General features: G+C 49.3%; 1 protein-coding gene across 3 annotated transcripts in view; it reads right to left on the reverse strand.

Annotated features, from left to right (window-relative positions):
* The window catches only part of ST8SIA5 (ST8 alpha-N-acetyl-neuraminide alpha-2,8-sialyltransferase 5), a 64,024-nt gene that overhangs the window by 27,039 nt on the left and 21,701 nt on the right, over positions 1 to 15,284 (reverse strand). Inside the window, exon 2 of one of the 3 annotated variants that reach the window (XM_060119247.1) lies at positions 10,210 to 10,317. The exons of the other annotated variants lie outside the window; for them this stretch is intronic. Coding sequence (XP_059975230.1) covers positions 10,210 to 10,317 — 108 coding nt within the window. The remainder of the gene's footprint in view (positions 1 to 10,209; positions 10,318 to 15,284) is intronic. 3 annotated transcript variants of the gene reach the window in all.

Consider the following 15,284-nt stretch of genomic DNA (forward strand, 5'->3'; position numbering starts at 1 on the left):
TCAGCATGCCCGGGATCCAGTGTGCAGAGTCTGGCTCTGTCATTCCTCCCAGCCCCTCCCCGTGAGCCTGCCCCACAGAGGGCTCCTCTGTTCACCTGATCCCACCTCCAGAGCTCCTTCAGGACCGTGGGATCTTCCTTAGGGGCCACAGTACTTTGAGACCCAGAAGCCACTGGCTGGTACAAGATGAAGCCCATGCATTCAGCTTTCTATCTAATACGCCGCTTCCTCCCCAGATACTAATGCTGTTCAAGAAAACAGGAGGCCCAGGGCAGTCCTTGTGTCACACAAGAGCACACCTGCTGGACCTCCACCAGCCCCAGGAGTAGGGAAGACGCCCCAGCTCAGCAATCTGAACCCCTGGGCCCCTGTCAAGCCTGGTGCGGAGTCTCAGAGAACCACAGAGTGGTTTATTTATCCCACACTGGGTAGGAACAGTGTGGGTATGGCACCTCTGTGTGAATTAGGAAAAAGCACCTTTTTCTCCACATGCCAGGCACATGGCTTGTCAAATGAGAGTGAGCTGGATTTCAACTCCACTTGGCTAGATACTTTTGTGCAGTGCCCACCCTGCACAACTGTATGTGGTAGCCTGATACTAGATCCTTAACTTGGCCTCACTTAATCCTCTCAACAGCCCTAAAAGGCAGGCATCACTGTCCTGGTTTACACCAGAGACTCAGGCTACAAGAGGTAAAGTAACTTGCCCAGGGTCATTCAGCCAGTGGATGGAGGCACTAAAAAAGGAACCTCACACTTTCAAGAGCCCAGAACCGATGTCCTTAGTCACCTCAGTGCAGCCCGTCTCCCTGACTGGCATAAGCCACGGTCATTTGAGAGCTTCTCAGTAAGCAGCCCCCTCCCCTTCCCAAGGCCAACAGCCCTTCAGTGAGCTCAGTGCTATTTTAGAGCAGAACAGCTGCCATCTTGAGATACCATACTAAGGCAAACACACAGAAGGCAAACACACAGAAATCAAAGTCTGAAAATTACAGCCTGACACACAAAGGACTGGAGTGTCTTCTCAGATAGGTGCAGGGAGAGGCAAGAAAGGCTTGGCTGTTAACAATAGCAGGTCACAGCTGCCAGGACACACTGCCCCTCCTGGGTGGTGGAGGGACCTGACTCAGACCCCGGAGTGGACCAGGGCCCTCTCTGGACCAGTGTCTCTTCATCTGTCCACAGGAATCCCCAGAGCTATTTTGAGAAATCAGAACTGAAAGCTACATAAGCCTGAGGCTCTGAGCGCAACCCTTGATTGTATTGTGATTAATCTGCTTCCATTGTGAACCTCAGTGGAGTGTTATTCCTGGCACAGTTAGGGGGAGGGTCAGGGGCAAAGCCTCATGCTGACACTCCTCCTCCCCAGCCAGCAGCTCTGCAGGGCCCCAGATCCAGTATCTAGCACATTCCCTGCAAGAGTACCTACACGGCAGCCTTATTTTCTGGGCCAGACCAGGGAGCCCTAATAAGCTCCCCTTTGGGGCTTCCCTGGTGGTGCAGTGGTTGAGAGTCCGCCTGCCGATGCAGGGGACACGGGTTCGTGCCCCGGTCTGGGAAGATCCCACATGCCGCGGAGCGGCTGGGCCCGTGCGCCATGGCCGCTGAGCCTGCACGTCCGGAGCCTGTGCTCCACAATGGGAGAGGCCACAACAGTGAGAGGCCCGCGTACTGCAAAAAAAAAAAAAGCTCCCCTTTGTAAAATTCGGCTCAGCAGCCTGGAGCCTTCATGGGTCTAAAGTAGCTCTGGTCAATCTTCTATGCACATATTGTCACACAGCTCTTGGTGGCTTTGACTATCATCCCCAGGTGCCCAAGCCAAGAGCTGCTCCCTAGTAGCCCCCGCCCACTTCATCTCCCTCCCAATCTCGCCACTCCTCCTTCCTTAGAAGTCCTCTTCTCTCTCCCAGGGACAGGGACGTGAGTCAGTCTTCTTTCCTCTCTGGCTGGAATACTTTTCCTCGCTGTGTGTTCTTAGTTACAACCTACTCATCCATCAGAGGTCAGCCCAGGTGTCAGCTTCCTTTGGCAGCCTTCCCTGCCCTCCCTCCCCTGTGCCCACGGCCCCTGGGCACACCTCCAGCCCAGTCCTTATTATACCAGATTACATGCAACTCCTCTGTTGCCTGTCTGTACCCCTCCAAGGACAGCTTTTCTCCTCTTTCACTCACCAAAGACTTACTGATCCACTACCATGCGCCAGGTACTGTTTGAGGCCAGGATACAGCGATGACCAAACCAGACAAAAGCCCCAGCCTCGTGGACTTCCATGAGAAAAGACAAAATATTAATTCATCATAGGGCCAAGTAGTGATGAGCTCTATAAAAGTAAAGCAAGACAGGGGATGGGAGGGTGCCTGGAAGGGTTATGGGAAGCCAAAGAAGGCTGCAGGACAGCAGCAGCAGTGTGGCCTGGGCAGAGGGGCTGGTGGGAAGTGAAAGGAATTGAGGTCAGAGAGGTGAGCAATGCCAGGTCAAGTTGGCCTCATGGGCCACCCAGCACAGCAGAGCATCCAAGCAGGGGAATATCATGATCTTATTTAAAAGTTCCCCTCCAGCTGCTGTAGGGAGAATGGTCTGTAAAGAGAGAGAAGAAACATGGAGACAGGAAATGATTGCAGCATGAGAAGATGGTGGGTTGCAGAGGAGGTGGGGAGGAGACAGACCAGGAAAGAGGTTAGGGGAAGAACCAGTAGGACATGCTGAAGGCAACTTTTAGAAAGAGAAAGTGAAAAATCAACAGGAAATCCCAGAATTTTAGCTTGGACAGCTAGCTGGATCATAGAGCCATTGAAGAAGGTGGGAATGATGGAGACAAATAGGTTTGGGTGTGAATCAAAGGTTCCTGGGCCATGTTAAGCTTGCTATGACTCTCAGACACCCAACAGGAGATCGGTTAGGCAGTCAGATACACACGTCTGCAGCCCAGTGAGGGGGTCAGGCTGGAGACACACATCCCAGAGTCAAGGGACAAAGAACTCAATAAGATCTCCAGGACAGAGAGCAAACATAAGAGAGAAGAAGGTAGAGGATGGGCCTGCGGTCAGCTCTGACATTCAGCTGGTGGCAGAGGAGAAGGAGCCAGCAAAGGAGACCGAAAAGTAAGTCCTGTGGGATGGAGGAAAACCAGGAGAGCCCTATGACGTGGACGCACAGAGCAGAGAACGTTTCTGGGATAAATGGGTCAGCTTCATCCAATGCTAACAGAGGTTAAGGAAGAGGGGCATGGAGAAGGCCCCACTGATCTAGCAACTAGGAGGTCATCAGTGACCTTGAGAAAAACAGATTTGGGGGAGCAGGGAGGCAAAAGCCCCACTGGTGTGGGTTGATACAAGGCCAGAAGTAGGAGAAGCTGGAGGTGGAGACTGTGGAGGTTCAATGTGAAGGAGTGAGTGTATGCAGTGAGCTGAATGTGTGTCCCCCCAAAATTCATATGCTGAATCCTAACCCCCAAGGTGATGGTATCAGGAGGTGGGGCCTTTGGGAGGTAATGAGGTCACGAGGGTGGAGCCCCCATGAATGGGATTAGAGCCCTTATAAAAGAGGCCCCAGAGAGCTCTCTAGCCCCTTCTACCATGTGAGGACAGAACAAGAAGATGACAGGCTGACACCTAGAAGAGGGGCCTCACCAGAACCTGACCATGCTGGCGCCCATGCAGGCTCAGACTTCCAGCCTCCAGAACTGTGAAAAATAAATCTCTGTTTATGAGCCTCCTGGCCTGTGGCATTTCATTATAGCAGCCTGCACTGACTAAGATAGTGAGCGTATGCAGAGCTCGCCATGGGTAAGGTGGAGAGAATGGGATTCCCTGATGTGTGAAGGAAAAGCTGGATGAAGAAGAACAGACTTAAGTGTTCTGTGAGGCTTCAAAAGGTACACCTTGGAGCTCCAGCTGAGTGTGAGGAAGGGATGGTTTTCAGTCCACCCAGGGAAGCCTGCGGTGGAAGACAGCCTCTTTGCGAGGCTCTGGGAGCCCCATTGCCCACTGTCCCACAGACCTCATGGCCATCGAAGACGGTGGTGGGGGCTATGCATGGCTACACAGAGTTGACAACTGGACGACCCTGGTGTCTTACCTTCTGAGCATCCCCTAAACTGATTACCAGGTGGATGCTGGTCCTCTCGGCCACACCCCAGATCTCTTGTCCTTTCCATTCTCCATTTCTTTCCATTCTCACTCCTTTCTGTGCTCTTGTCTGTGCTAAGTGACTGGTATAAAATTCTTGATGACAGTCCAGGAGGCAGGAAGCACGGGAGCTGTGAAGAAGGACAGGAGGGAGAACAGGCCACAGAAGCAAGGAACAGAGGGTTTGAGGAGCTGGCGGGGGCGAGGAAGGGGTGAGGCCATGATCATCTGATGTGGAAACCAGGCCCCGAGAGGGAGCACCTCCTGCCAGCTGTGAGCCCACCCAGGGGACTCCACCAGTGACTGAGCGAGGTGGGAGCGTCACAGAGAAGGAAACTGAGGCACAGAAAGGATCATGTAAGTGGTTATTTGCCCAGGACACTCAATTCAGACTAAACTAAGGGCCACAAAGCTCATGGAACGGCACCACCCAAGGAGTCTCAGGGCACCAAAAACCCTGCCTTCACAGTCAACTTCTTCTGTCTGTCTGCCACCAGAGGCCCACATTGGGTGTGTGGGAGGAAAGGAGGAAGCAGTGCCATCTTGGATGGAGCCCAAGAGTTCCGGCTATTTATTTATTTATGTCCTTTTCTGCAGAAGTGAAAATTGACCAGAAAGGCTTATACTAACCCAGCCTGCACCCACAATGCAGGCGTGCAGACCCCACCCCTCACAGCTGTCACCACACCTGTAAGTCCACCATGGAAAAGTCTTTCCCTTGGGCTAACCCTGCCACCAAGGGCTTCTCTTTGAAATCCAGGACCCCCAGGAGCAGATGGAAGGAAGCATTTTTCAGGGATAACAATCAAGAAAACATGAAGCATAGAGGCTGGGGGTGGAGGGTGGGTGGACACAGAATATAAAAAGTGGGAAAGAGGAGAGGAAGAGATGAAAGACCCTAAAGATTGTCTTGCCTCTAGTGCTAATGACAATACTCGAAGAAGATATGCACGTAATCACCTACTTAGATCAATATGACCATTTTAGTCCAGTCTAACAGCCAGGAGCTGAGGGCAGGAATAGGCGGTCTGAGAGGACTTGGCAAGGAGAAACGAGGGGACCCAATCCAACCCAACCTTGGATGTCTGTCCACAGCCCAGAAAGAAGAATCCCTCCATCGTGCATGGCCCACTAGTGCTAGGACTCAAGAGTCACACTGCATGGGGTGTGTTCCAGCTGCACCACCCACCACACCTGGAAGTGGGGACTCAGTTCCTCCTCTGTAAAATGGGGGCAATGACAGTACCCACCTCAAAGCTCTGAGTGTGAGGATTAACTGCAGTAATACATGTCAGGTGCCCAGCACCATGCCTGGCACACAGCCAGCCCCCAGTAGCACTCGGCCACAGGCATCACCCATCCACGGCCAAGCCAAGTCTAGCCCCTCCATGGAAGCGCCTCTGACTTCTACACTAGGCTCCTGGAGCACTTGTATCACACAATTTATTCCTTAATTATACACTTTCGCGAAACAATTAGGGAGCAATTTAATATAGCATAATAAAGTGCTAAATTGAATTCAGTCTAGTTCCTTCCAGCTCTGAAATATGATGATTCCACACCTCATACTGCACGGTACATGCTAGGCACAACACAGACCTTGACCCAGAGAGAAAAGCTCTAGCCTTGACACTTACTTGGCCTGCTATTCTACAGAGCTAAGAGGCTTTTGTGTCACCAGTTTGGGGCCTGACCTTTACTCCTGTGGCTAGTGCTACCTTCCTCTGTAGAAAGTCCCCAGCACCCCAGTCAGAAGCCCAGCAGCACAGGGAAAATACTGTCCCGGGAACAGACAGCTTGGGCGGGCGACAGTCTGGGCCAGCTCTGTCCTAGACCTCAGAGAGAAGTGTTCCTTGAGCTGTCTTTGCGAGCCATCTCCTGCCATCCATCTCGGACCAGGGGGCCAAGGCTGTGTGCACCCTGGGAGGAGGGGCTGAGGAGGCCAGCCAGCCAGGCCGCCTGTGGGCTGTGTCTGAAGCTATCGTGTCCGGAGGGCCCTGAAGTTGCATGCACAGGCAGTCCAGCCCAGTTCCCCAGGGTAGGAGGCTCCTCGAGGTTTGGGGAATGCCCGAGCAAACACAGGGTGGTTCACGTGCACTTGCTGGAGTTCTCTGCCTGAGTAATGATAGAAATAGCCCTCTGTGCAGACACATCTTAGAGTGAACATAGAGTGAAAAGGGCTATCAGGGAAGGCTTCAAGGAGGAGGCCTAGTGGGAGGTGGATCCTGGCAGGAGGACAAGGACTGGGATATGGAACAGGATCCATTTGGCAGAAGTTGAGTGAAGCCTTTTGAGCTGTGGCTACAAGCCAGGCTGCGAGTCAGCCCCTTGGGGACTCCTGCCTCAGCTGCCCTCAGCCCTTGTGACTGGGGGACCTTTCCTTGGGATGTCCTGAGGCAACGGAGGCGATGCTGACTGTCCACTTTGCAGGACAGACGGGTGCTGCGCCTCCCCTTGCCCTCCAGGTGGTCACTGGTCTTGCAGGCAGCTGGCCAGGCTGGAGAGGTCAAAGCAGTGAGCTGACAGGACAAGTGCCCTCCTTCTCCTTCCCCTCCCCTATCTACCCTTTCCAGAATCACCATGCGCCGTGGTGGGGGTGGTTTGGGGGGGCGTAGTTCTCAGTCAGTTATTGCAAAAGTACATCATCTGCCTTCATTGCCTTCTATTTTTCTACATACCCCTCCTCCACTATCAGTTTCCCCTTTCCCACCCTGCCACCCAGAACTCTCAGACTTCCTTACTACCTGCTCTTCTTCTCAAGAGAAAAAATTCTCTGGTCATTCCAAACTGTGAATGAGTTTATGATTCCAAAGTGTTTCCCTTTCCCAGGGATTAATTTTCAAAGACAGTGCCAGAAGACAAGGTTTAATCCAAAGGAATAAATCTCTAAGGGAGAATTCCAGGACACTGACATTGAAGCTTGCATTCTTAACAATAGTCTTTACTATGTTCTTGCTTAATGCATTCTTTTATTCAATTAACATTTATTGAGCCGGTGCCATGTTGGGTGTTAACAATTCAAAGATGGAGAAGCACAATCACTGTCTAGGTGGGGAGACAGAAACATAAACACATAATTTGAACATGATGAGAGCTGTCTTCAAAGACCTTCCTGCTTGCTCAAAGCACCCACTTAAATAGAAGCATTGGCTGATTAACAATTATTCTTATCTGTTCACTAAAGTATTTCTCCTAGGGATGCTTATTGGATGCTTTTAGATCTAGACTTGAAATCAATAAAGCTATATGTCAATGTATATTTCCATTTGGGTCTGGACTTCCCCCAGCTCATGCCCAAAGTGAAGACCTGGCCACAGCCTTTATGAGAACCATCTGGCCTGTATTTCCTTTGCGGTCCTGTTCGGAGTGCTCCAGACCAATCATTTGGACCTGCTCCTTCTTGTGGCTCCTGGTTGAGTATTCAATTTATGAGTCATTGCTTTTTTTGCCCCTCTTTATCCTCTGTTATAAATGGTACCTCCTGACTTCCCTTCCAACAGTGTTAATAAAAAATGACATCAGGTGTGCCACACTTCAACATACCACACAGCTACGGATAGCAAAATATGGCATACGCTGAATTATTCAGTAGGTGAACAATACCACAGAGCTCATCCCGTATTCCAGGCACGGAGAGTTGTCCGCTAGGATGATGCACTTTCACTCTGCAGAGCCCTTTCACAGTGTCATTAGGTCCTCCCCCAAGCCCTGCACGTCTGCTGCCAGGAGTTGTCCTGCCCATTTTAAAGAAGGCGGAAGCTGCTCCCACACCAAAGAAAAGAGTCACCAACATACAGGTCAGTTCTACTTACATTAACCATTATTTTCTACATGTGTGAAATACATACTGTGTTTTCTCACATACGTGGGGAGTTTGGAGGCCAACTGGAAATTGGGATATGAGTTGGAAGTGTCCCAGAAGAACTTGGAATGTGTGGCCATCACATTTATTCAGTGGCTAAGGGAGCTCTCGGTCACAAATGGCGGCTCTCTGAAAGGAAATCAACTCAGTGGGTAACAATGTTGAATAAAGGGCACCTGACAGATGCCAGGTGTCTCTGGCCCTGAGGGACCCCAGGAGACAGGGAAGGGAAGGCTGGCCTGAGTTGCTGAGAGAGGGAGAGAGGATAAAGGGGAAGGGAGATGAGAGGGAGGAGGAGAGAGGCAGAACACAGGGGCTGAGAAAGAAAAGTGGACAAAGAAAGGGTGACAGGAAGAAAGGGAGAGGAGAGACTAGGTGGGCTGAGATAGGTAGAGAAATTAGAGATAAGCTTGAAGGAAAAGGGCAGAGAGAACAAAGCCGCTGGCAGGAGGAAAAGTTAGAATTCGTGCAGCCCCTGCCCAGGACATTTGCCCAGAATGGCCTCCCAGGGGCCTGCTGTGTCTTGCTCAATTTGTTAGCACCTTCTAGCCAAAACCTCTTGGTGAGCCCTTCAAGGAGTCCTTCCCAGGGAGACACCTGAAGAGTTATCTAGACCACCCGCCATCTGTGTGGGCGGGTCACACAGCAGAAGGACCAACATTGGAGGCTCTACACAGGGAACAGACAGCTCTGGACTTGTCACTCTCACTGGGTGACATCCCAGGGGCCAAGCGGCTGGCCGGGGCTCCCACCACGCATATGTGGAAAGAACTGGGCTCCTAAAAGGCCAGAATAAGACCCTGATCCCAGGCCACGGTCCGAGGCTGCCCACCACACTCCAAGGCCTGTCTGTGGACACCTTCCCAAACGGCTTCTGACACTGGAGCCGCATCTTTTCTTTTTCAAAGCATTGAACAAAATCAGATATCCTGAGGTCCCTGAAAAACATACTATTTCTCCTCTGCAGGGTCGATTTGATGTTTGGGTGTCAAAATTAACAGCAATGAAAACTCAGGCCTCTTTCCCAGGGAAACTGATCTGAAAGTTAGCCCATACTTATAAATGCAAAAATTAAGGAAACAAACAACTTAGCCCCAGGAAACCCTTAGCTGGGAAGTTCCAGCCACACCCAGCTCCAAGCAGAGAGAGCATCCCATCTTATCAGAAAAATTCCCCACAATGCTCCCCCCTACCTCCCGCAATGAGTGTGCCCTACCTGAGAATATCCCATTTTCATTCATTCTACAAATAGTTCCTGAACTCCTACTCCTGAATATACAGAATGCCCTTAATTACTTATTTAACTCCAAGCACTACAGCCGATCAAGAAGAAATAACCACGTGATGGTATGAATGTCAATTCTCAGCATCGTATCTTTTTTTTAAATAAATTTATTTATTTTATTTATTTATTTTTGGCTGTGTCGGGTCTTCGTTGCTGCGTGCGGGCTTTCTCTAGTTGCGGCGAGCGGGGGCTACTCTTCGTTGTAGTGCGCGGGCTTCTCATTGGGGTGGCTTCTCTTGTTGCGGAGCACAGGCTCTAGGCACGTGAGCTTCAGTAGTTGCGGCACGCAGGCTCAGTAGTTGGGGCTCGCGGACTCTAGAGCGCAGGCTCAGTAGTTGGGGCGCACGGGCTTAGTTGCTCCGCGGCATGTGGGATCCTCCCGGACCAGGGCTCAAACCCGTGTCCCCTGCATTGGCAGGCAGATTCTTAACCACTGCACCGCCAGAGAAGCCCTCAGCACCGTATCTTGATGAAAACGTTCTTCCCCAGCCAAGGTCAGCCTCACAGATGGGCAGAGTAGGAATGGCCTGTGCAGTGGGATTTCAGAGGAACAGGGAGCCCATGACCCTCACCCACCCCGATTTCACCCCCCACAAACCTACACACACCTGTGGCTGGGTATCCGAAAGCCTTGCAGCAGGGGTGGAATGTTGCCCCCATCTCACATGGAGGCTGGAGACCCAGACTCCCTCTCCAGCCCCCATTCCAGCCCCCCCCAAAAAGAGAGGGGCTCAGGAGTCCCTGCTTTGTTCTGGCTGGGTCCTAGCCCTCACCCCTCCTGTCAAAGCAGATAAGGCAGGATCCCCAAGTGAGCTCTGGGCCACTGTGCTGAGACGGCTTCTTCCCTGAGGGCAGCCCTGGGGGGTAGGCCATGGGGCAGGGGGTGCAGGGTCACCCTGGGATGAGCTTCCCTGGTCGTTCGCCGGGGTCTGTACCTGGAGCTGGAGTCACTGCCACTCTGCACTGCTGGGTCGTCCGTGACATTAAAGAGCCCCGTCCAATTGGCCAGCTGGTCACCACTCTGCCAACCAAACTGGAGACCTCTGGCAAGAGAACGAGGCAGTCGGTACTCATGCTCACGTGCTGGGTAAGCCCATCACCAGAGAGTCACGTTCTGGCATGTGCCACGTGACACCTCGCCTTGATCACGCCTAGTGGAGACAAGAGGGATGTCCACCCAGGAGGATGACGGTAATAAATCACAGCCCTTTACGGTGTTCTCTGCTCGTCTACACGTCCGTGCCCTTACTCCACCTTTACGGGCAGGGCGGGGTTACACGCAGAGAATCTGAGGCTTAGCGAGATCAAGGTCACAGAGCTCCCCTACCCCATCTGGTGCGCCCTTCAGTTCCACCTCCAGAGACTCACACCAGAAGAGCTCCAGCTCGCCAGCTCTTTGCCTTCCCCAGAGGCCACACACACGGCAAAGTTTTTAATGAAATCTAGTTTTCCAGCTCATAAGGACACACCTCCTGGTTTATGATGATGGACTCAACACACATGGTTGTCTTCGCTCCCTCCCCCAACCTGACTGAAAGGACAGCAAAGGCATTAACAAGGGCGTGAGCATGGACGGAGGGGAGTAGCAGGGGCCAGCGACAACATTTTGGAAGATGCAAAGCAGATGAGTAATTGCCTTAGGCCAGAGACAGTGGAGCCCTGACGCCTGTAAGAAGTAAATCTATTCTCCGTGCAGGACGCAGGAAGGCTCGGGGCCACTGAAGGTGGGGTTGCAGAATGGAGCCCCGGGCAGGAGAGTTGCTTCAGGTTTATAAGGAGCGTTAAACACTCCCCACCTCCACACACCCAAGTCCCCTGCCTTAAGCCCAAGCAGTCCGGACCTTCTGCCTGCCCACCCTGCAGACGGCACTCTTCATATACCGAGATAATAGGCTAAAAACAGCTGGGCTGACCTGAAAGTCAGCTTACTGAGCACGCCCGGTCCCAGCCACCCTGCCCCCAAAGGTCTGGGTATGGATGAGTTTCCCGGAGGGAACCTGACCAAGTCAAAAGAGAAGGCTACAGAGGAAAGGGCTGCTGACGCCCCATCAATCTGGCACTGTTGACATTTGGGGCTGCACAGTCCTTGCTGTGGGACTGTCCTGTGATCCTCTGGTGAGCAGCACCCCTGGTCTCTACTCTCTGAGGCCAGCAGGTCCTCATCCTCCACCCTCCTGCTGTGATGACCAAAACTGTCTCCAGACATCGCCAAGTGTCCCCTGTTGAGACAATCGACCCCGTTAAGAACCACTGCTCACAACACGGAGCTTCAGTGCACCTTCTAGAGACTGGCTTGCCCTTAAATGTGAATTTTAAAGTCCCGTTAAAGACCCTGGTACGTGGGGTAAACTTTAACTTTTAAGTAGAGAATAAAGCAAACAAAAATAAAACAGTTAAACCCCTAAAAATAAAGCCCTCTAATAAAGTCTCTACACTAAGGGAAATGGGGCAGCGACAGTGGTTGGAGCTGGGCTCTGGTCCACCCGGATCAGCCACTAATGAGCTGAGTGACCTCAGGGAAGTCTCTACATCTCTCTAGGCCTCTATTCCCATCTTTCAAGTCGGGAGAACTGTCTCGATGTCTCCAAAGTTCTTGACCGAAAGTTTTACAGGGCTGAGCTGTGTCCTCAATGGCAACACCAGGTCACCTTCCGCCTGCGAGTCTGCCCCATTTCCAGCCACACGCTGGGCGGAGGACGCCCTTGGGGCCCCGTGAGCAGAAGGCTGCACACATGAGGTGCTCAATCGATGCTTCGCCAAGTGACTCCGATTCTCTTCTCACACTCTCCAGCCTCCTCGGCAGAGCGGAGCTGGCCTGGGAGAGGAATAGGCACAACTCACAGGACAGAGTCCGAAGCCACAGCAAAATGCCCGTCCAGTTCTTAGTGTTCAGGGAACAGCAGCGTTCCACTTGGTTCTGGTTCAAGTTCTTTATATATTTATCTATTCATAACAAATATTATATGCATATAATACATAAATCGATCTTATATGCATTTATAAATATATTGTAAACATCTATAATATAAATACCTTTATTTATGTATCTGTTATGTTTCCTTTCAAAGAGACATTTCGAGGTAATATTGCAAGGTATTTCTTAGAGAGAATTTGGGTTTGGTTTATCAGGAAGGGAAACATTTACTGAGCACCTACAGTGAACCAGGCCCTTCACATACATTATCTCTATTCCAACAACAGGCTAATGTGGCAAGTCCCATTTTCTGCACTTATAGGTGATGACATGTGCAGCTCAGAGAGGTTTAGTAACTTGCCCAAGGCCACAAGGCTAACAGGTGGCCAACCTAGGGTTTAAACCCAGCACTTTCTGGCTTTCTGACTGTAAAAACCTTTATTCCTAAAAGCTTGTACCAGACTGTCTATAGGCCAAGAAAACAGTAGTATTTCCACCTGCAATTTTGAAAATTAGCTGGTTCACAAGCATATTCAAGCAATTCCCAGCCCAGCACTCAGCTAGGAAACTCACAGGCTCCTTAGAGAGAGTCCGGCCAGCGAGACTTGTGTCCACCGAGTGCACGAGGGGTGAGGGTGAGCCAGAAGCACTCTCACTCTCCCGCCCAAACTGGCCCCTGTGAGACCCGGGTGTCTCTTCACAAGACAGTCCTCCCAGGGTTGTAGAAGTGACAGACTACTAAGAAGACATCAATTATTACAATATTTAGCAGGAACTATGACACAGAAAGGTGTGCATAATAAATTCAGTGAAAAATGCAAGTTATAAAAGGGGATATGCATTAATGATCCCATTTTTGTAGGGTTTTAAACCATAAAGCTGGTTATCTTTGAAAGGAGGATTCAGGTTTATTCCTTCTTTCAGTTTAGCAACATTTTCTAATTTATCTCCAAAAAACCTGATTGTGTAAGTTTCAAAACCAATATATTTTACACAGTAATTTGAATTCTATTCCTGAGCTAAGTGTAAGAATTGTCTATTATTAGCCAACGAAACACCAGTGAGGAAAAGGTACGTGGAGATATGAAGGAGGATAACAAAGGAAAAAGAAGCTCTATTCACTCATTCATTCATTCAACAAAAATCTATTGAGCATCTACTCTGTGCCAGCAACTGTGCCAGGGCCTGGGTCAGGACCCCAAGGTGAGCAAACTCATGTTTTCTCAATGCTCACCCTACAGCTCCGGTGATTACACAAACACACATGAAAATATTAGCAAACAAGATAAAAAATATTAGCAATCAAAGTGCTACAAAGGGTCCTCTGTTTTTTATGTCTAATTTATTTTAAAAGAGAGGAAAAGATTTGAAATACATAGGGCAGAATGTTAACATTTGTTAACATTGATAATTCACAGTCACGACTACATGGTGTTTGTCACATCATTCTCCATCTTCTTCTTAATTTGTTCACGATAAAAATGTGTTAAAATAATTTTTAAAAAACAAAGTGCAGAACTGAAATCACTAACAGGACTTGGAGTCGGTGCAGGGAACTTCCTGGGCTGTGGCAGCCTCGAGAAATCTTGGCACCTTGCTGGTGAAACAAACATTAACGTTGCCTTAAACCTGGGGAAATGCGACATGTAAAGAATTATTTAAACTGAGTTATTCAGGACTGGATTCAGATACTTTAAGGCCCTGAGCACTGAAAAGCTTAGGGTACCACTTCACACCTTGTACTTACTTAAAAGTTCTGTGACTGTTAAAATTCAAATAGCTCCAGTCTAGACTTTCTGATTATGAAATCTGTGATAGGCTCACTGAGGCTCAGCTTTACTCTGTTGTCGCTGAGGACAGCCCAGCTTAGCTAGGTCTCCTGCTGTGTAACCCACAGTCATGTCTGTTAACCCCTGACTCTCATAGCAGTAATTCCTGCAGCCGTCGGAGGGTAGCAAAAGTGGCCCAGGCTTCCCAGAGTCAACTACCAGGGGGAGTTTCAGGGCAAAAGACAAAATCATATATTGGAGAAGCAATTTAAAAACAGACAGAAGTGCCCATGAGAGTGGTATTACCTCCATTGATAATATCCTCCAAAAATTATGAAGGGTTACTAAGATGTATGGCAGTGAGTTAAAAAAATATATGTTCCAGGGAATTCCTGGCAGTCCAGTGGTTAGGACTTTGCGCTTTCACGGCTGGGGCCCCGGGTTTGATCCCTGGTCGGGGAACTAAGATCCCACAAGCTGCACAGCACAGCCAAATATATAGATATAGATATAGATATAGATATAGATATAGATATAGATATAGATATAATGTTCCAGGCACCGTGATAGGTTTTTCTTATCTTGAATCCTCCCAACAGGTTGGAGGTAGGTATTATTATCCCCCCATTTCACAAATGAGGAAATCGAGGCTCATAAGATTAGATTCATAATCTGCCCGGAACCTGGAAGGAGCAGAGAAAGTATTCAAGTCCATGTCTGATCCCAAGGCCCTTGCTTCTTCCTCCCCTTTTGTCCCCATGCTTTTTACACACACACACACACACACACACACACACACACACGACTTTTCTAATATCCAATATTCTACAAAAAGATTTTATTGAAGTATAGTTGATGTACAATGTTATTATATAAGTTTCAGGTGTACAAATAGTGATTCATCATTTTTAAAGGTTATATTCCATTTACAATTATTATAAAATATTGGCTGTATTCCCTGAGTTGTACAATATACCCTTGTAGCTTATTTTATACATAATAATTTGTACCTCTTAATCCCCTACCCCAATCTTGCCTCTCCTCTCATCCCCTCCCCACTGGTAACCACTAGTTTGTCCTCTATATCTGTGAGTCTATTTTTGTTTGGTTATAATCACTAGTTTGTTTTATTTTTTAGCTTCCACAGATAACTGGAATATCATACAGTATCTGTCATTATCCAATATTTTTAACTATTTATAAATTTATATTATTATTATTTTAAGTATTAGAGCTGCTGCCTTTGCCATCAATCATTTAGTGATAATATTTTTATATAAAACAAATCATAGACTATAGTAAAATGAAGGAGCTTGCTTAAATATCC

This window comes from Mesoplodon densirostris, chromosome 15 (genome assembly GCF_025265405.1).
Source record: "Mesoplodon densirostris isolate mMesDen1 chromosome 15, mMesDen1 primary haplotype, whole genome shotgun sequence".
Lineage (NCBI taxonomy): Eukaryota > Metazoa > Chordata > Mammalia > Artiodactyla > Ziphiidae > Mesoplodon > Mesoplodon densirostris.